Source organism: Branchiostoma lanceolatum, chromosome 2 (assembly GCF_035083965.1).
Source record: "Branchiostoma lanceolatum isolate klBraLanc5 chromosome 2, klBraLanc5.hap2, whole genome shotgun sequence".
NCBI lineage: Eukaryota > Metazoa > Chordata > Leptocardii > Amphioxiformes > Branchiostomatidae > Branchiostoma > Branchiostoma lanceolatum.
Window position 1 is genome coordinate 15,967,141 of NC_089723.1, and position 21,096 is coordinate 15,988,236.

Sequence of the window (21,096 nt, forward strand, 5' to 3'; positions counted from 1 at the left end):
CTGCTTTGCATTGAAAGTCAATGGGAGGCGGACGAGAGAGTGTTTTTCTCAGGCTGCAGACAGGGAAAGTGCCACAGGTAAGAACTTGACACCTCTAAAGATCTGTCTTGGGGAGCCGGTCGCAGAGACGAGGCAAAGTTCCATCACCGGGGCGACCAGCCGTCTTAAGGGCAAGAAAACCCTCTCTCGTCCGCCCTGCATTGAAAGTCATAGAAATGACTTAGAAATCCAGCACTAAGGTCAACTTGACTTACTTCAGTTATGTCGATTGCCAGTTTTCTTTCGCCACTCGAACCACTCTGCCAGCCCAGAAACGTCTGTCTTCCATTGCCCTATCCAGAGACTCAGGGGGTAGGCCTGTGTCCTTCTGTAGTACATCCATGTAGGTCACAGGGAGGCTGCCTTCCTGGCTTTCTCTTTCCGTGCAGGAGTACCCAGAGCACCAGACTGGACACCACTTCCTTGCTGTTCCAGAAGCAGTGCCCAGCAAACCTGCGTCGCCTATTTCTCACTTTCTGGGATATCCTCGAGATTCTTGCATAAAGCTCTTTGTTCGTACAATGCCTACAAGGTCAACTAAGACCACAATTGCTGTCTAGATTTTACAATGTTCCATAATTCCTCTCGTATCTCTTGTCCCAAATATCCCCAGAACTGGCTCCAAGAAAAAGTTCTCAAAAATATTTTAGGAAAAAGTATGCAAACTGCACCTACTGCGCAGTCACGATTTTGTGATCCCTCCCCTTACATTATGGTTGATGATTGCAGTACTAGTAAGGATTGCTAGACGGCACTTTTGATCCATGAGAACAAAGCCCGAGATGCTGGTAAATATTTGCAGTATTAGGGAGGAATGCTAGGTGACTTTTTTGATTCATAGGCTTTTGCAGAAGATTCTTTTGACCTATGACAAACTGCCTGTGAGTTTCTCAATATCCTAATAAAGGCCATTTATCATAAAAGCAATCTAATCAGAGCAGTTGTCCACATAGTAGCATGCAACCTGTCCTTGGTGCTGAACTCTATTCGAACACACTCACTTATATTGAACACTAACCAGAACAATCACACTTGGCTCTGAACAGCGCACCTATAGATATTACACACACAAACACACGTTTTTTATGGTACTAAACACTTCTTGATGGCACTAAACACTATCCACACACAATTTGTGACGTCTTACATGAAACATCCGCCCAAACTCCAACATAAAAATTTAGCTGGTTCGGGCTGGTTCAACTAGATGTGTTACGCAGTATTTGTCACTATCTTTATTATTTCTTTGTAATGTCAACCTCAGCTCAAACCCTCAGCAAAATTGCTCAGTTATCTAAAAATAGAAATCTTACATAATATATACTATATTATTTTACACCGTCGGACGCAGAGATCATGGAAATGAAATTTGCATATCTTAAATTCCCCGCCCACCTCATTCATTCCTTAACTAAAGTCAGAATGAAATGCAAACATGGTACGTATTCTACCAAAGGAAAGGACGTATTTCACAAATCATCACCCTTAAAAATGGAGATATAACTTTCGGCTTGTCTGTCTCGTCAGGTCAATCGTCTGCACACGGCTCGCCTGGGCTAAATCACGTCTCTGATTCGTCCACGAACGAGAATACTGGCTTGCCATTGGTCACAACTCACAGGTGGCTGATGAGATTGACCTCACTCCGGAGTTGGTCCCTCATTGGCTCTCTATGCTGACGATATTAAACGAATCAACGAAATGCGTTTGGTAAAGGGTAACACAGTATTTGGCAAAATAGTGCCTGTAACTGAGGCTCTTTCAAGTCAGCCCTTTCTTGATGGTTATGTGTTTCGGATAAATAACTGGCAACCCCACCCCCCCATGTCTATCATTACGGTCTATATATAGTCTGTACAGATGGCACCCATATTCCGTTATGAGTCTTCATGGAGCTTTCAATATGTGTCTCGCTTATTGTCATTCCATCGTTGTATGCTATGTTATACTGTCCATGTTTTTACGTTATCATGTGTGAATTTTGATTTGTTTTATATGATCAACATTAGATGAAGAATAGTCGTAGTTTGTTTGTTTAATAATAATACTTTGTAATGTTAGAATGTAGCGTTTTAGTTTTTGATGTTTTATTTTTTATCCTCTAGACAATGTGTGGTCATCTGTGCATTTAGCCCATCGGGACAGGAATATGCAATAAAGACTTATTATTTATACACTAGTGTGACAGGACGTATTATGACGTCTTTTCTTGCCAGACATTTGTAATGATCATTATCTAAAACACAGACTCTGTGTAATACACCAATATCACAAAAAATAGCAATGTTTGATACAAATTATCTCCTTGTTCCAATTAGTTGGTGACTGGGAGACCCCAGTTCGAATCCGGGGAAGGTCATCCCAGTTGGAGCTATATTCGTCCTTCGGAAGGGACGCAGGAAGGGGGTTCATGTGGGGTTTGCGGAAAAAGCTGGCCCTGTCTACCTGGCCTGTCTACCCTGGCTGTCTACCCTTTTTGGGCCCCAAGGGCATGCATGGGGGTTTTGCATCTGATTGAATTTTCTAGAGGAAAAACTCGGTCAGTGGCAATCCCAGCTGTGGGTGGGCTGAATAGAAGACAACAAGCTAATTGTGCTGTTGGGGGAAACGGGCAGCTATGAGCAACTCCACCAACACTGGAAGAAAATCTATTATTTATTAAAAAACATTTAAGTACACAATAAAATGTACCAGGATTGTTAAACTAGATAGAAGGGGTGTGATAGGGTACAGGATCAACAAAGAAAACTGATAGGATGGGCCAGGCAATGATAGGACCTTTGTTTGCCAGAACAGCAGCTACTAAAGATTGAAAAAAGAAAACCTCATAAAACTAAAGGCCAAACCCCAACATACCCTTGGGGCCCAAAAAAGGTAGATAGCCAGGGTAGACAGGCCAGGTAGACAGGGCCAGATTTTTCCGCGAACCCGGTTCATGTGATTGAGGAGGTGCCTCGATGCGTTAATAGGCACTACAACAACTCGGACCCCGTTCACACTCAAAAAACGAATCAGATCAAACGTCGAATCCGATTAAAATGACACAAACCGAATGTGTACCTACTGACTTAGCCGTGGCGACTACAGAAGGACGTTTTTGCTTGTTTTAATAGGCCATGTTGATTTGATTATACGGGATGACATCCGCGCGCGCATCAATTTTCGTCCGTTTCGAATTCACCAAAAAAGTTTTCGGCCATACTGTAAGTGCAAATCGCCTGAATTAGCAGCTACAAAATGAGAAATGATATGCTGTGAATTGAAGAAAAAAAATTGGAAAACGGATGCTAATGTCGTAGAATGCCAAAGTCAACTCTAAAGTCAAGGAAGAAGTTTTGAAAGAACAAAAATGAAGAATCTGTTTGTCAGTTTTGGGGTCCCCAGGGGATGTGATCCATATAATAAAATCAACATGGCCTTATATATTGTTGGGCAGATATATATAATAACAAGCAAAAATGCCCTTCTGTAGTTGCTACGGCTGCTATACTGACTGTAACGGTTAACGTTACATCAGATGAATACATAAATACGCGTTACGTCGATGAAGATTAGACATCCAGGTAACAAGATACGCCAAAAAAGCAGTTACTCAAACAACTGGATATGATTTTGGAAACGGTCAGACGTTTCAAGTAGCATCCACTACTTTTCGTCAGTGACTGTGAGCAAGATCAGTCGAACAGCAGGTTTATAACCACGAACTATGAATTGATATGCAAATAAAGAGAAGACACATTTTTAGATAGTCCAAATACGCGTTGTTGTTGTCATCAATTGCTTTTTGTCTATTTATCCGCCAGCCACATGGGCTAAATACAGTCCAATACGCACCGTCTGAAAACCGGGCCATTGCAAGATGACTGACCGGACGATTGTAATTTGACCGAGCGGACGATGACCCAAGTTGAAACAAAGTAAACACTTCCGGAGCACTCCAGGGTAGTCCGTCAGCACAACAAGTTAGCTAGGCATGTAGACAACGACAGAACAACAAGTGTCTCTGCGATTGTACAGAAAGGGAACTGGTTGCGTTGTGTTTATCTCAAACTGACTGAAGTGACCACCTGTTGAGCACCATGGCCCTAGAGTTTCTCCCCATCCCCCTGACGTGGGTCCTGCTGGCGCTACTAGCAGTTCTCTTTTACAGGTAAAGTATGATACATAATATATATTTTCCAACATGGATACGTCATAGTTAGTCTCCAAGCAGACCCAACGGTTGCAAAGACCGTATCCAACTGGCAGAAGGAGTTTGCCTGACAACTTCTCTGGCTGACTGGAGCTTCTCTGGCTTATAAAGCTTGTACGATTTTGGCACCGTGGAGATCTGCTTGGAGATTACGTCATTTTTCAAGGAGGTTATAGTTACTGACGTGCTCTTGGACATGAGTTTGGGCCCCCTGTCAGCTTGTTTTGGAACTGCCGAACTTATTTTAGATATTCCAAAGAGGAACAACAGTGAAATGCAAATTATGCAAATAATGGCTTAATTTGCATAATTCATAAGAAAATTCTATAATTCCAGTGTTTTCCATTATCAGGATGTCACATCTGTAATCTATGGCAGGTGGAACATTAACAGATAACATATTTTACCATTTATGCAAATACAATCTGCATGATAAGTGTTTTAAGTTAAAAAGTTAGTTACTAGTAAAATCCTCCCACACCATAAGGTGTATAGGGCGGTGCCCATCCCCGTTTCATATATAGCCCTGGGCCACACTGTGATGCAATCACTGCAGCAGGGGGCTAGTCCACTGGCAGTGGAGTGTGTTTAACTTCTATACTGTTTCATAAGTATGTACCATTTTTATAAAGTCCTTGGTATGACTCAATGCTCCTCTTGTCCAGAGGTGTCCTACCCGGGAGTTGAACTCGGGCCTTCTGGTTCCAAGTAATACGAACTAGATGTGGTAGTGACAGAACCGCAGACCACTACACCACAGGGACACCCCAACAATAAGTGTTAAAGTGTAATATAGTTCATCCAATTAGTAAATGTAATTTCATAGCAACTTTACATTAAGATTGTTTACCCTTTTTCTTAGGTATGCAGTGCATCCCTTGTGGACCTTTAAGAGGATGGGGGTCCCTGGACCCACCCCTCTGCCCTTAATTGGGAACCTGTGGACATGGTTGAAGGACGTAAGTAGGGATTCTTTTTCTTAAAACAGTATCTGCTTTCTATAGTCATTCAGTATGTTCAAAAATGAAACAAAACCAGAATTTCACTAATTGGTGAAAGCACTAACTGGCTATTAGCTAGCAGGGCATAAGGGCGTCTTCTGGATGCCCTACATAGAAAAGAAATGAAACGCCCTCCTTCTGAAGGGGACACCCAGAAGACACCCTGTTTCCCTGGTAAGAATACATACAAGGCTGTGTTCCCCACATGCACACTGCCACTGTTGTTTTTTAGATAATTGATTGACATGCTACCAGGTGATTGTTAATCTATAGAGCCCATTGGGGAAGTTTGAAATGATGAAGACAGTCCGTAACAAGCTGAGACCACAGATTAGTAGATAGATTAATGCTGGGTTTCTGGAAAACCTGGGTTAGGCTAGTCAGGAAGGGCTACCTCAGCAGGATACCCTTTTTGGGCCTTTCTCTAACTTGTATATCATTTAAACAGTTTTTGTCTAGTCCTGCGGTGCTAATGATTAACATGTCAAAACATGTTTGTTTATGTCATAGGGGCCTTCAACTTTGACATATTACCCACAGTGCATCACACTGCACATGGGCAGTTCAAACTTTGAACTGGCTTATTGTCGTTTACAGGGAATCTGGAATGCAGAAGTATCAATCAAGCGTGTGCAACAGTACGATAAAGTGTATGGGTAAGTCCAGAATACGTTTTCCGAGATTTTGGCTGTGGATTTGAGTGGACAGGATTACACAGAGATTATGAAAGGATTTTCATAACCAGCTATCAAAAACTAACATGGCAACATGTTTGTTACCTCTGGGAAGCAGGATCACCTCCTGAAGGGGTATCGTGTTTAGTTTTGTCCGTACGTTCGCAGCTATAACTTTGCTGCATTGGTATGTAATTTGTCATCTGCTAAATTGCTTGAGATGATGCACATTGTTTTTTACATCATAGCTGTTTTTATATGACATATTTCAGAAAACTCCCCTATCTTCGTGGAATAATGGAACAGGTCATTAATGTTGTTGGCTTTTGTAGATCTGTTGTAATTGGGTTTTCTCCAAGCAGATGTCGGGTTATGCGTTGTTTTAACATCCTTATTTGTCAAGTTCTTATTGTTTTTACTTCTATGACTAGGTTTTTCTTTGGACGGACTCCGACTCTCATCATATCTGACAGAGAGATGCTCAGAGAGGTCTTTGTGAAGAAGTTTTACGCCCTCACCAACCGCCAGGTAAACATTTTTTTTCTGGCTGCAGTCCCCGCTGCACAGTTAACGTTCTATATCAATGGAAATGTTATTACCTTTGCCGAGAAGGTTATGCATAGGGTAGCAACCCAAAAAAACACACCTCGATCCCATTGAAATGGTATGGCTACCCTGCGACCTAACAATTCAAGATGGCGGCCACCACACATGCCAACAGATCCAACAATGGTTTCGTAATGCAAACCTGTAATAAACTTAACAATCTTGCTATTGTTATCTCCATGAAAATTGGAGGTATAGTTTCGGGGGGACTGCGTGTGTTTGTTCCCGGAATTTATTTGTAGTCAGCATAATTTAAAGAACCTCTAGATAGATTTTGATGATATTTGGTACGTTGGTACTGGGAAGATGAAAGCCAATGTTGCTTTTGGGCCCTCTGGGGTATGAACTTGGTACTGCAGCAGACCCTTTTTTAAAACCTTTTGTTCTGGACGTGCTATACGGTCTTGATTTTTTTTTGGCAGATATCTTTTGATGTCAGGAAGAAGTGGTGTAGGTTTGGGTCCCCTAGCAGCTTGCTCTGGAACTGCAGGGACGGTTTTGTTGAAATATCTTATGGAGGATAACTGTGCAAAAAATGGCAGATTCCATGCAGGTAGCTCAAACTTAATCCCTTCGATCCCAGAGTCAGACTTAGCTCAGATATGTAAGGGATTGCATTCGTCATTTTGGATGGTGATGTAAAACTGTTGGCCCTGTGCCTGAGGCATAAAGCCTCAAAAGAACCCAACACACTTATCGAGAAGAGTAGGGGTGGCCCGGTGTGCGTCAGGCTAAAGAACACAAGCTGTAGCGACTGGACAACTACTACCGTAAAATCCCTATTTACGTACGCACTTTTTAAACTTTTCAAGTTGCAAGCAGGCGCTCCAGGCTGACGCCAAAGTCGGGGTGCGTACGTTAGGAGGGGTTCTTCCTCATAAAAATCGCATATCAGCATGAGAGTACGGTACATCTTCATGCAAATGAAGTGTGGAATGCTACCACACAATCAATCAGTAATAAAGAATCAATAATACATATATTTAAATTGTTTGATATTTTCTACCAAGAAACATTTTCTCAGTAACCCTTGAAGTCGGTAAACATCATCGGAAGGATGATCATTCATGTCAAGCTCTTAACTATCCACCGAAATGCTGGAGAGGGGGTGCGTACATTAGGAGGGTTTTTCCCCTGAACATTTCAAGTCACTGAGTCAGGCCCGCAATCGTCCCCAAATCGGGGGTGCGTACGTTAGGAGGGGTGCGTACGTAAATAGGAATTTTACGGTAGTAGCTACTTGAAAAAAAATCACACATCACCTCAATTCAGGATGACTGCTTTACCTTGAATTTGCCTTTCTCCAAACCAGACAGATTCACTGAGTCTGAATACAAAACCCAGTGGCCGGATGCTGCTCAATCTAAGGGGTGAGGAGTGGAAGGACGTACGGAGCACCTTAAGTCCAGCCTTCAGTGGGGGCAAACTGAGGATGGTATGTATTCATGTATAATAAGTAAGTTTGCTGCTAAGACTATAGCAAAGTCTGATCTCCTTCCCCTGACAAGAGCCAGTCACACCAAATTAACCCCCTGCTTATACATATTTACTCATTTTTTAGCTGCTTTCTACGATATTTACAGTGTGGTAGAAAATTTGTTTTTTGGTGGAAATGGACGAAAATTGATGCGCGCACGGATGTCATCCATATAATCATATCAACATGGCGTTGTATAGACAGGAAACATAGACAGATTAATTCTCAAACAGGTCAAAAACACCTGTGCTGATAGATTAAGTCTTCTTCTTTGTCTTTTGTATACAGATGGGCCCAGCGATAAACAGCTGTGCTGACCAGCTTGTGCAGAATGTCGCCAAGTTTGCAGAAACAGGGGAATCCTTGGACACCAAAGAGTCAGTATTTTTACATAAAAATATTTTCCTTATAATAAATATGTTTTTAATATCATATTTGGGAACCTTGTGCGAGTGGTCCCTGTAATCGGTTACCTTATAACTTTATTGACCCAAATTTATATGCACAAATGCAGAGTATTTTTTTCGAAATTCGAAAACCAACAGAATACATGATTATTATTGTGCATAACTTGATTTCAGACTGACAGGTGCGTTCACCATGGACGTGATCGCCAGGACTGCCTTTGGTACCGAGATCGATTCTCAGCGCAACCCACAGGACCCCTTTGTCGTGATGGGAAAGAAGGCTTTCAATGTGGAGTTCTCAAACCCAAGTCTTCTGTTGTTCAGTGTGTTGAAAGTTTTAACTTTACGTTTAACCTCCATTGACATTAATCCGCCGGGTCACATAAATCCGCCATTTTGAAAAATAGTGGGTTTGAGAGTTCTCTAGTGCAGTACCCCGGGTATGGACAGTTTAGATATACAGGAGTGCTTTACACTGGGGGATGTTAGGTTGTATTTTTTCATTGTGGCGGAATCATGTATCTTGGTAGAATTATATTTTTTAGATGTTATGATGTTTAATATGCGGTCTCAAATGGTAGTCTTTTTTTCCTTTGTAGTACAATAGTATGTAATGTATTTTAAAAAGAATGTAATGTATTGTGAAATACCTTCATTATGAAATCAGGAAGTCAGGAAGGTTGAACAAACATTTAATAAATAAGCAGAGTAGATTTTAATTAAATGATAAATTAACTGACCATTATCACTCTCTTCCTAAAGACATTATGTTATAGGATTCATTTACAGATAGCAAGCCGAGTATAATTTGTCTTGAGTCAAAGTGTCTCCAAAATATGATGATCGTTCTACTCACTATATAATCAGGTCCAGGTTCAAGTCCAGACCTGATCTTCAGAGTGGACCTGCACCTGGACCTGAATTTTCTGCAGCTGTACTCACCCCTAACATTCACCATAAAGTGACACTCAGGACAAATGTGAATCAAATAAAGCTAATCTTCATAATTAATGAACCAATACATACAAGAAACTCTAAGTGCTTCACAGACTAGAGGCGTATGATAGATAATGGAGGAAATAAAGTATCCAAGTCATACCCTTGAACTCTTGTTCCACTATAACGTTGTTCTTCCTCTTGATTTGTAGTTATGTTCCCTTCCATCATGAAGCCCATTATGGAGTGGTTCAACTTTGACCTCTTCCCCAGCGACTCCACCAGCTTCTTCTATGGCATCTTCGACCAGCTCATCGGGATCAGACAGAAGAGTGGGGAGGTATGACCTTGTTTTTAACTCAATTACGTTTTTATTATCTCCATGAAAAATGGAGATATTGTTTTGGGTGTGTCTGTCTGTCTGTCTGTCTGTTTGTGTTTCCGCACCACTCCAGTCAGCATAACTCAAGAGCCTCTTGATGGATTTCGATGATATTTGGTATGTGGGCAGGTGCTGTGAAGCCAAAGGTCAAGATCGATTTTGGGCCCCCTGGTATGTGACCTTGGTACTGCAGCAGAACTTCAATTTTTGTATCTTTTGACCTGGACGTGCTGTGGTCTTGATTTTTGGGTGGCAGATAGCTTGTTAATTCTGCGCCTTTTATATTTTGTAATTACGATATGCATGTAGTGCCTTTATAATGTTTATGAATATGATAGTGCCTTTCCCAATGGCACAACGTCAACGGGGAATGTCAGGATTCAAACCCAGGACGTCTGGATTCTTGTCCAAATACCCAGTGTAGCCACCGCAATGCCACATGCACCCCCCTAGTTCTATAAAATTATAGCTGAACTAAGAAATATATTAGTTCAGCTATAATTCTCATGGCTGTTTCCTTGTACACATGTTCAATGTTAGGAGTGCATTGTGGGGTTATGTCCTTGGTGCTGAATGTATTGTCATGAAGATACATTTTCCTTCTTTTGTCCATTAAATTTGAATAACCTCAAAATTCAAATTCTGGTAGGAAGTCAGCATTGATGGCAATCTACATGGGGCTCTTCATGCCGTTTTACATAGATGTAATAAGATGTTTTAATTTGTAATCCGTGATTCGTAGCCTGACCGCTCAAATTCGACACAGAGCGTTAACAGTGTATACTTTATACAAGAAGTGCAATTGACCCCAAATTTAGTGTAAAGTGAAGCCAGCCTGCTCGAATTCAAAATGATACGTAGTGACTGCCTTTCTGAATTTCAAGTGTAAAGCATTGACATTACCAGCAGAGTCTCTATGAAGCCCCCTGGTACATGTATAATCCTCTGGACAGAGTGAATAAGTGTGTGTTCAGTATTGATAACTATGATATCTATGATGCAATATTGGACCATCTAAGTTCTTTTCATGGAATTTTCAAATGCAACCCCGCTGCTTTCTACATGTAGATCTAGATCAAATTCCGTGGATCCTAGGGCCCGAGTTTGATCCTTGGGGTCTACTCCAGCTCGTACATGTTGTAAGGGATTGCATTTGTCATTTCGGATGGTGACGTAAAGCCAGCGGCCCCGTGTATGAGGGAGCTTCAGGCATTAGCCTCAAGCGTCAAACCTCTGCACGTAAAAGAACCCAACACACTTATCGAGAAGAGTAGGGTTGACCCGGTGTAGCGAAGCCGCATCACACTACCACTAGCTACTTGAAAAAGCATCATGCTTCACGTCAATGAGGATGCATTGATTGAAACGAAGGAAACGAACGAAAGAAGCAGGTCCTAAATTATTTCCTGTATTCCTATGTCAGAAGGGCAGAGTTGACTTCATGCAACTGATGATGGACGCTCACAAAGACACAGATGACCAAACAGAGGATGGTGTCAAGTTGCACGGACAGAAACATGGTATGCTAATCTTTCATAACTCATAAACATTTACGATAACCAACACAAGTTACCATGGTAGGTTGGGATTGAGGGTTAGGCAAAGAGGTAATGGGGAACACCGTACCAGGTGTACTGTACTGTACTGTACCGGTCTTTCCACTTACCCCCCTTGTTCCCTGTCATGTGAGGGTTTGACCTACTTGCCTTTGAGGGTTAATTGCTGGTCGCCGGCTACTTCTGCTCTGTGGGTTGACACTATGAAGACTTTTGAATTAAAATGTCCAACCAAGAAAACTGGTTGATATTGGCTTGAATGTGACATTAGCGGTAGATACCGGCACAAAACTGGTATTTCTTGTTGGACCGGTCCGGAAAAAAATGACCGGAAAAAATCAGTGGACCTGGTTTTGGATCGAATAGAAAATGAACAGTAATTATGGTTGCGCCCGGTTATAGTGTGAAGTGGTGGCTCGTGCCTGTACCAAGCAGTCACACAAGTGTCAAACACAATTAAAGCTTTACAAAACACTAAAAATTTGGGTCCCGGAGCTCGAGTATTTGTTTAGTAAAAAACTGACATAAGAAAAACAAGGTACATGTACATTGAAAGTTTGTCATGTCTATACTGTGATTACAGTTAATACTTTGTAATTGTCAAATTTATTTGTGTTACGATGTGTACAAAAACAATATTTCATTTCCTTCGTTGATTTGATTATATGGATGAAATCCTCTGGGGACCCCAAAACTGATGCGAGCGTGCAAATAAAAAAAGTTTGGCAAAAAAAAGTTGCCTTCATTATGAAATCTATGTGGTCAGGGATAATAAACAAAACTTAACACATGGAATATGGTATACCAAAATATAATGTTAGGTTCTTCATTTTTGTTTTTTCAAAACTTAGCATTCTACAACATTAAATGATATCATCCGTTTACCAAAATATCTTTTGGCAATTTACAGCTTGTATTTTCTCATTTTGAAGCTGCTTTTTACAATTTTTAGTATGTCCGAATACTTTATATTTATTTTTGGAAACGGACGAAAATTGATGCACGTGTGGATGTCATCCAGCTAATCAAATCAACATGGCCTTATATGCAAGAAGGTCAGAAAGAGCTGATTGTAAAATAAGGCAATTGCCTTTATCTTGATTTCTTTCTTTAACTTTGAAATTCTTTTCTGTTGTTATTTCTGAATAAATCTAGCTCTGACCAGAGATGACGTTGTTGCCAATGGCTTCCTGTTCTTTGTTGCGGGTTACGAGACCACTGCCGGTACGATGGCCTTCGTGCTGTACAACTTTGCGCTCAATCAGGAAGAACAGGACAAGGCGAGGGCAGAGGTCAACAAGATCATGGAGGACAGGGTACAACTCCTTGTTGTTGTTTTTTAAGACAGAGCATGACTCTTTGTTGTTGTTGTCGTTGTTCATGGAAGACAGAGTGTGACTCTTTTTGCACTACTCCTTTTTTTTCCATACCATGAAATCAAATTACTGCAAAACTTAAATGCATTAATTTTACAGTATACTTGTTCAAGATAAAAAAGTCTAAAATACACTTTTATCCCCCACAGGACTTGGTAGACTATGAGGCAGCGCATGAGATGTCCTACCTTGAGATGTGTTGTATGGAGACCCTGCGGATGTACCCTCCTGCACCAAAGTTCGTTCTTTACCTAAATTGTCAAGAAGGTTATGTTTTTGGTAGCATTTGTGTGTGTGTGTGTGTGTTTGTGTGTGTGTGTGTGTTTGTGTGTGTGTGTGTGTGTGTGTGTCTGTGTGTGGATGAGCAGCATAACTAGAGAATGCCTGGATGGATTGGCTTGATATTTGGTATGTGGGTAGCCGGGGTAGGTCTTGATGAGACCTCAAACTGATTAGATTATAGGCCACCTAGAGGCCTGTTGCCGTACTACAATGGAACATCCGGTTTTGATATCTCGTTTCTTTATTTTGCTGTGCATAACACTTGACAACGCTGTTGGTACTGTCGCCGCCATCTTAAATCTCCCGCTTTGTCACGTGACCCAGAATAAAGAAGACTGCATTTTTGCCAAGTTTATTACGATTTTGCTGGCAGTGTTTCATGTATGTTTCCTAGCATTTGTTCATTTTTGCATGGTGCTTCATGCGCGTTTTTATGAAATTCATACGAATTTCCCTAATTTCGTAAAATTTGATCTAATGCACTCCCGTCTCTAGTGTTCCTCAAAATTACTGACGGGATGACTCTTGACATTATGATCTTCTGGAATGACGGGTAATTTTACGTTGTCGTATCTATTGTTCCAGTATCGGCAGAACTACTGATGAAGAGGTCAAAGTTCAGTGGCTGACCATCCCAAAGGACATATTCGTCCTGGTGCCCGTCCTTGCCATCCACTACGATCCCGAACGCTGGCCCGAACCGAAGAAGTTCATCCCTGAAAGGTGCTGAGAGCCTTTTAAATGACAATGGCAATGATTTTTATCATGGAAGCTCATCTGCACCGGTAGTAATCATTATAATACAATGCCAAACTTTCTTCCAACACTAAGGTATTCACCGATCAAATTTTCCCGGATCAAATTTTCAACGACCACTGTCGCCTTCTTCAGGATCAATAATGACCTTTATGAGAGGTATAAATTAAAGGAGGCCATATACATCAGGGCACTCCAGCCTTCACTAAACAGAGACGGTGGGCGTTATAAACTTCTTGGCACATTAGACCAATTGCTGACGTCACCTATCCGTAAAGACATGTGTCAATAAAGTCCTGCCTGCCTACGTGCTCAGGCCAGAAACTGGCCCCTTGCTTTCCAGGAGGATCCTCCAAGCAGTCCTGTCCCTTGCCCTAGCCTCTGCTTCCCGACTGTCAAATAATAAAGTCAATGAAACAACAGAGTTCACGTTCGGCAGTGATTGTTCATTATTGATCCTGAAGAAGGCGACAGTGGTCGTTGAAAATTTGATCCGTGAATACCGTTAGTGTTTGAAAAAAGTTTAGCATTGTATTATAGGCAATGATCTTTATTGCATATTCATGCCCAGAAAGGCTACATTTTAGTCTGTTGAATAAGTAGAAAAGAAAAAGAAAGTATATATTGAGTTGGTGAATTTATATTGTGGAGAAATTTAACTGGTCGCCAGTCGTTAGATCTGACCAATGGTGTATCGACGCAGGTTCACCAAGGAAGCTCGAGAGAAGCGGGATCCGTACGATTGGCTGCCATTCGGCGCGGGACCACGGAACTGCATCGGGATGAGGCTGGCCATGATGGAACTGAAGGTTGGACTGGCCAAGATCCTCATGAATTATCGCGTCACGACTGCACCCGATACAGATGTGAGGACAGAACGTTATATGATGATATTATGTATATATAGTGATATTATATAAAAAACAGTATCTTCAATCGCTTTTATCTGTGTATGAGTTTCTGGTTGTTATTGATGGAAAAGTGTCAGATAGACTGTCATCATATTTGGTATGTCAGTAGGACTTGACTTAAACTGGACGCGATTGTGAGCCCCCTAGCATACCTTTTTGGCACTGCAGTAGAACTGCTTCTTTTTTCTTAAATCTTAACTGAAGTGTTTTTGAATCATACTTATATACTATAAACCATTCAAATGTACAGTCAAACCTGCCTAGGCGACCACCTCTTCAACGCGACCACCTGGCCATGGCGACCGCTTTTTCTCGGTCCCGAAAATTTTCCCCATAGGCACAAGCATTAAGAGGCCTGCCCAAGGCGACCACCCGTCCAACGCGACCGCGACCGCCACGAATTGGGACCGCACAGGGCACAATCCCTGCCCATGGTGACCACGTTTTTCCAGCGTGTGGTGACATCGGATTTTGCTGTCGGATTTCACGGAAATGCTTTTAAGACCTTGACGGAGAAAAATATATGAATAGCAACTTCCTCCATGAAGTGTTTTAATAAAACGTTCCCACTATAAACATTGTAAATACAAAGGATTGTGAATACTTAAATATCGATGTTGTTGTGCTCATCGTAATCTTATAGTTTACCGCAGGCTCGGTTCGGTTTGAACTCAATTTTCAAAACGATCACGTAGTGCATGGCGTCAAAAAGTCAGATTTCACAGAAATTACTATCCATTTCTTGTATTTTCAACAAAAATGTGTCTCTGTCTTACTAAATTCCGCCAGAAAATGACTCCGGGGCGGAGGGCAAAACGTCGGCCAAACATGTTGTTCCTTGGTCCGCGACGCCATCTTTGTTTCAGCGCGGCATAACGCTGACTTTTCTAAAACACGACGCTTCTGTGTTTGTGAATATCTAGAATACTGTACTCTCGTTATTGATGAAATTAATATTCTTATTCTCTCGTTATTTCCATGACTCTCACAAACCTTTATTGGACGCTGCTTGCTTGTAATCGTTACCTTTGTTATCTTTCGATGCGGTCGCGTGCTCGGCGGCGGTATCACAACTTTCCGTTTTCATCTTTCAGTTGTCAGATCGAAAACTTTTTGCCGCTTTTATCCAGCGGTCGGCGCCCAAAAGAAGGCTGGGGTCAGCAGGTGTTTTCTAGGGATTTGTCTTAGGCCTTAAAACCTAGATTTTATATGCGTGTGTGTGTGTGTGTGTGTACTCTTACTTTAACGTAACGTGTGAATGCGGGAGTGCGCTGCTTTTTAGTCAAAATTATGACGAACATTTGTCCACGATGTCACGGTATACAAATATTACAATGATAACAGAAAATGTAATTTCCGTAGGATCTTTCTGTCAATGAGAATTGAACCTGGTGGGCGTGATGCTGTCTAAATCACATAATTTTCCATCCATCTACGTAGTACACTGTATTTGAACACCTCGACCTGGAAACATGTTATGATTGGAATCCTCTTCATGACGACCACCTGTCCATCGCGACCGTTTTTGCTCGGTCCCCCGGGTGGTCGCCTTGGGCAGGTTTGACTGTACTAGGTTTTATTTTAGGAATTTCCGTGGTGACTTCCCCACCATAAACTCATGACACCACAAATATGTCTCCCTGTACTATAGAATTGTTTCCACTGCGAATTGAAAAAAGTAATTTTTCCTTTTGTGACTGCAAAATAAAACCTTCACAAATGTAAATGAATTTATATTTTCTAGGTTTAGGAATGTTTACTGGTAGTTAAACTCAAACTTGCAGTTTTGTAACATTACAATTATGATAATAATAGTTTACTGCAAATTCATGCCCGTAGGCTAATTGCATGTTGACAACAATGTCGAAATACAAATGTAAGGTAAAACAAAAGGTATACATGAATACAAGATCATTCTATATTGCTATTCTACAGTAAGTTTCTATATCTATGGTACTAATGCACGGTTTGATTACATTACATGTACATTTATTCATCCTTGGTACCCCTCCATAGATACCCCTGAAGATGAAGAAGGCCAACCAGTTTCCGACTCCAGAAAACGGCATTCGTCTGAAAGTTGAGCTGATAAACCAAGACAGCAACTGACTTCATCAAGTCAAACCCAAGACTTCATAGTAAGAAGACAACTAAATTTTTCATACTTCAAAGCTATTTATAACCACCATTAACATTTATTTATCTATCTATTAAAATTCACTACACATGTGGAGACATTTATCCGCCCCATTATAACATAAATCTGCCACTTTGAAAAACAGAGGGTTTGAGCAAGGAGGTTTTATATTGGTTTGAGAGATCTGTAGATCTACAGTTTATACTTAATTTACATTGGGTTGTAAATCTGTTTGGACGTATCTTATCAGGATGGCGGAATTATGTACCCTGATGGAATTATGTTAGTAAATGTTACCCTGTGTAAATTTATTGCTTTTCCCAAGAATGATATGTAGTACCGTGAAATTTGGGTCACTTTTGAAAAGTTCATTTTGGTGTCACTTGTAAATCAAGACCAACTCTGGTTTGATATCATTTGTAAAACCATAACTGCGAACTTTAACAACTATGTATGAATAGAAAATTACAGACATATTTTATAACAATATTAGAAATAATTAGAACCATGAAATTTCACAATTTCACAAAAAGTATTGGGATATGTGTTATTATATTTATCAATGACATTGTTTCTAAAATGGCAGGCGTAGCTTAGAGAAGAACAAGTTTAATGAAAAATTATAAGGGGTGTAAATTATTTTGATACTAGTCTGTATTCTGATATGGTCATATCACCTGTAGTTTTGAAAGACATGGAAATATTCAATTGGGGAACTTGTTAGTAGTGATAATGGGCTTGTGATATGTATGACAATGAGATTTGTTTTTGCAAGCCTAAAGTACAACTGGCAAAGCAAAATGTTATGTTCTTATACGTGTGGTTATGTCCTTGGTGCTGAACGTGGTATCATAACGCTCCTTCTCAGTAAAATGTGCAAATTATCAAATCTATTTTCTAAAAATAGATCAGATCATTATTCAGGCAGACTGTACCTACTTTATCTCCATTACTGATTGTCAAAAAAAATGTTATTCTTTTCTTTGACACAAACATGTAGGTATCATAAGCAAGCGTAACATCCATTATTAGTAATGGATGTTACAAAAGTACACCATTTTTTTTCGTTGGAAGGATTAAAAGTTTCTAATTTCATATTTAAGGGGTAAGATGGCATTTACAAACTGGGCAGCTTTCTTACACCAGGTCAAGTAAATAATGTAGATACCATCAAACAATGGTAACATATGTTACAGTCATTACAGTAAAACATAAGTGACAGGAGCGATCTGACTTGATCTGTCAAAGGGCCTGAGTTCCATTCTCGGAACTGAATTTTTACATTTTCGGCCACTTTTTAAACTTTCATGTCCTCTCAGGCAAAAGCTGCTTTAACGTTAAAGGGGTGGCTGTAATTTCTACAAAACCATCAAGCAATACTAATCATTTGTTAAACATAGAAAAGGGAGAAAGCAATGCCTGTAATTTGTCTCATATCATGTTGAAAAGACTTGTAACAGTATTTTGCACATTTCAATGAGAAGGAGCCGAAGATACATGATGCTTTGTATATCTCTTCTTAGATACTGTAATTCACTTTATCTTCATGGTAGCAAAATTTCACAGTTAAAGAAAAATTGACATTTTCACTGAACTTTAAATTCACTGTGGCGGCAAGTGAAGGAATCATAAATGATAACAACAGCTTTTTTCGCGGTGATGATAAACCGTGATAAACAAACTTCAAAACTCGAATACTGGTAGGAAAAATGCACTGATATTTACTACATGGGGCCTTCATGCCCTTTTACGTATGATTGTAATAATCAGATGTTCAATTCCAATTCCACGTTATTTGTTGGCTGATCGCTCTAATAGAGCGTAATCAGTGCATTCTCCGTTAAGTGTTATTGGCGGCTGAATATTGTATAAAGTGAAACCATCCTGCTTGTATTCAATGTAACACAGAGTTGCTGCCTTTCTAGATTCAGCATAGAGCATTGATTGTACAACTCTATGCAGACCACTCTACTTGTACTAGTATATTCCCTAGACAACGTTGGCCTTCTTCATAACTCACTGGATTTGAATTTGACAGGTAACATTACCATCAATCGCTGGGTTTAGTTTTAAGTTTGTGCATGTCTGTAAAAAGCATTGTTGTGATATTTTCATATTTGCCTGGAGCACAATAATTGCATTTTTCATATGCTTATCACAAGGTGGTTCACTATATTTAGTTTAGAAGCATAGGAAGATGAGGTTGAATGTAAACTAAACAAGATAATAACATTAAGATGCGGTGAAAAACACAACTGTATCAATCGCTATATTTCATATAGTTATCAGTTCATTTGATGGGAATAATAACATATTCCATATCACATGGGTTTATTATTTACAGTTAATCATTTAAAATCTTCATAACAATAGTTCAGATGCCCAAAACCTCTATTTAATGTTCATAGTTTTTTGTGTGTTTTGTTGTATGTACATAAGTAGCATTTTTTGTGTTTTGGTGGAGACAAAAAGATTGTGCAGTTTGAAAAATCAAGGGTTGTTGGTGAGATGTGTAGATTTCTAAACTTTACTCATTAATTATGCAAATTATCTCCTGATTTGTGTCAATAAAGATGACTGTTTTACCTTGCCTTCCACAGGCCCTCTGTGAGGTTACCATGTTGATATGTTGCAGTCGCCAAGAAGGTTATGTTTTCTTTAGGACAAGTTAAGGTATTACACCGACTGTTTCCCACATCAATGCACAGTTGTCCCATTACTCTTCCAACAGCCTGATTCGTAAACACACCGTCAACTGTCCCCTTGAAATGCGGACTCCTGTCTGTAGTTCCTGTTTCACTCGTTGCCATGCCAGTTCCTGGGTGTTGCCTTCTCTTGCCCGAGAACCATCGTACAGCAGGGGAGTGCGGCGCGACAAATTGTATACCTGTCCTGCAATGGTGTGGACAGCGTCTCGCGCTTGTTGCGCCGCCATGCGGAATGACACGGCTCTACACGTCACGCCAAACAGGTCGACATACTCCAGTCTCGACATGTTGACGAAGGCCTTTGCCAGTGAGGAGAGACTGAGAGCCAGCTCATTGTCCCGCAAGTAGAGTTTCTGTAGCTCCTGCAGGTGAACTAGACTCTTCGCCATGGCTTCTCCTCCCACATTGGTTATTGAATTTGCTTCAATGTGTATTTCTCTCATTTCTTTCAGGTGGGGAAATGTCTCTGCAATCGCTCTAACGCCATCATCTCTAATGTTATTGTTATTTAGATAAAGATATGTCAGCTTGCTCAGGAGGTGAAGCCGCTCAGCTATTGATGTTGCTGCCTTTGTTGACACCCTGCAGTTAAGCATGTAGAGCTTGCCAGTTCCTTCTAGGTATGGGAAAAGGTTAACCAGAGCGGTAACATCATTGTCCGACAGAGTCCGTTTAGATAGCGATAAGGATGTGGGATGACATGGAAGCACACTGTCCGTACTTGTTGTCACGTTCGGCAGTGCCTCCAAGGCGTCCAGCGTGGAGGAAAAGAACTCGCTGTACGCGGAGAAGCCTTGTGATGTCATGTACTCACGCACAGTTCCATGATCGACACAGTAGGCGACAGCCTTGGACAAGGTGCATGGGAGATCCCTGTATACAGACCAGTACTGACACACCCAGGGCCAGAAGAACCTGTCCTGTAACAGGGACATCACAACCTCGTTGGCAGCATAACGTTCCTCCAGAGCTGTGGCGACATCGCTGTTTTCTCTGAAGTACTCTCTGATATACAGGGTCCACTCGAGCTGCCAATCTGGAACAACAGGAGAGGAAACGTTTTGTCAGTTTTCAAACGGAAATCATGTAGCTGATTAATCATTATTTTCTACCAGCCCCACCAAAATTTGTCCAGCCCAAATCCATGTCCACACATTTTACTCCAGCAAGCAGGCCTGTGATGTCACTACCTTATAAGGGAGGGGAGAGAAGCTACCATTGTACTTATGTATTAGCAACATGAAATTGACCCTTTTGTGTGCTTCAGTGCTGTGGACATTTTAAAGATGGTTATTTGAGAGGATCAGAAAATCAAATCTTTCAATGTTCCCAAATACTCGAGCTAGTTCACTGAACTGCAAATAGGGACACCAACATGGCGGCTGACATAGCGATGACGTCACATGGACATGCTCGCTGCTGTGCCAAATCTCAAAGCAACGTCACCTTTTAAATTCTGTAAAACTGGTCAACATTGATCAACAATCCTTTCCTACTCACCCTTTCCCTCTGTTGTCCACGATGTAGCCTGTGACGTCACTGGTATCTGTGCAGACGATGTTGTTGAGGTTGTTGGTGTTGTTGAGGTTGTTGGACGTGTTGTTTCGTTCAGCTACAGTGACAAGAACACAAAACGCACCTTAGCATCACTTGTCT

General features: G+C 40.9%; 1 protein-coding gene across 1 annotated transcript; it reads left to right on the forward strand.

The window, feature by feature from the left end:
* Window positions 1-4,032: 4,032 nt before the first annotated feature.
* LOC136427595 (cytochrome P450 3A8-like) lies at window positions 4,033-19,332 on the forward strand. The gene is made up of 14 exons (XM_066416561.1): window positions 4,033-4,189; window positions 5,094-5,190; window positions 5,830-5,888; window positions 6,338-6,434; window positions 7,825-7,947; window positions 8,278-8,366; window positions 8,571-8,719; window positions 9,545-9,672; window positions 11,138-11,234; window positions 12,426-12,586; window positions 12,796-12,884; window positions 13,514-13,651; window positions 14,388-14,550; window positions 16,612-19,332. The coding sequence occupies exons 1-14, from the start codon at window positions 4,119-4,121 to the stop codon at window positions 16,702-16,704; spliced, it is 1,554 nt and encodes a 517-aa protein (XP_066272658.1). The 5' UTR covers window positions 4,033-4,118; the 3' UTR covers window positions 16,705-19,332.
* The last annotated feature ends 1,764 nt before the right edge of the window (window positions 19,333-21,096 follow it).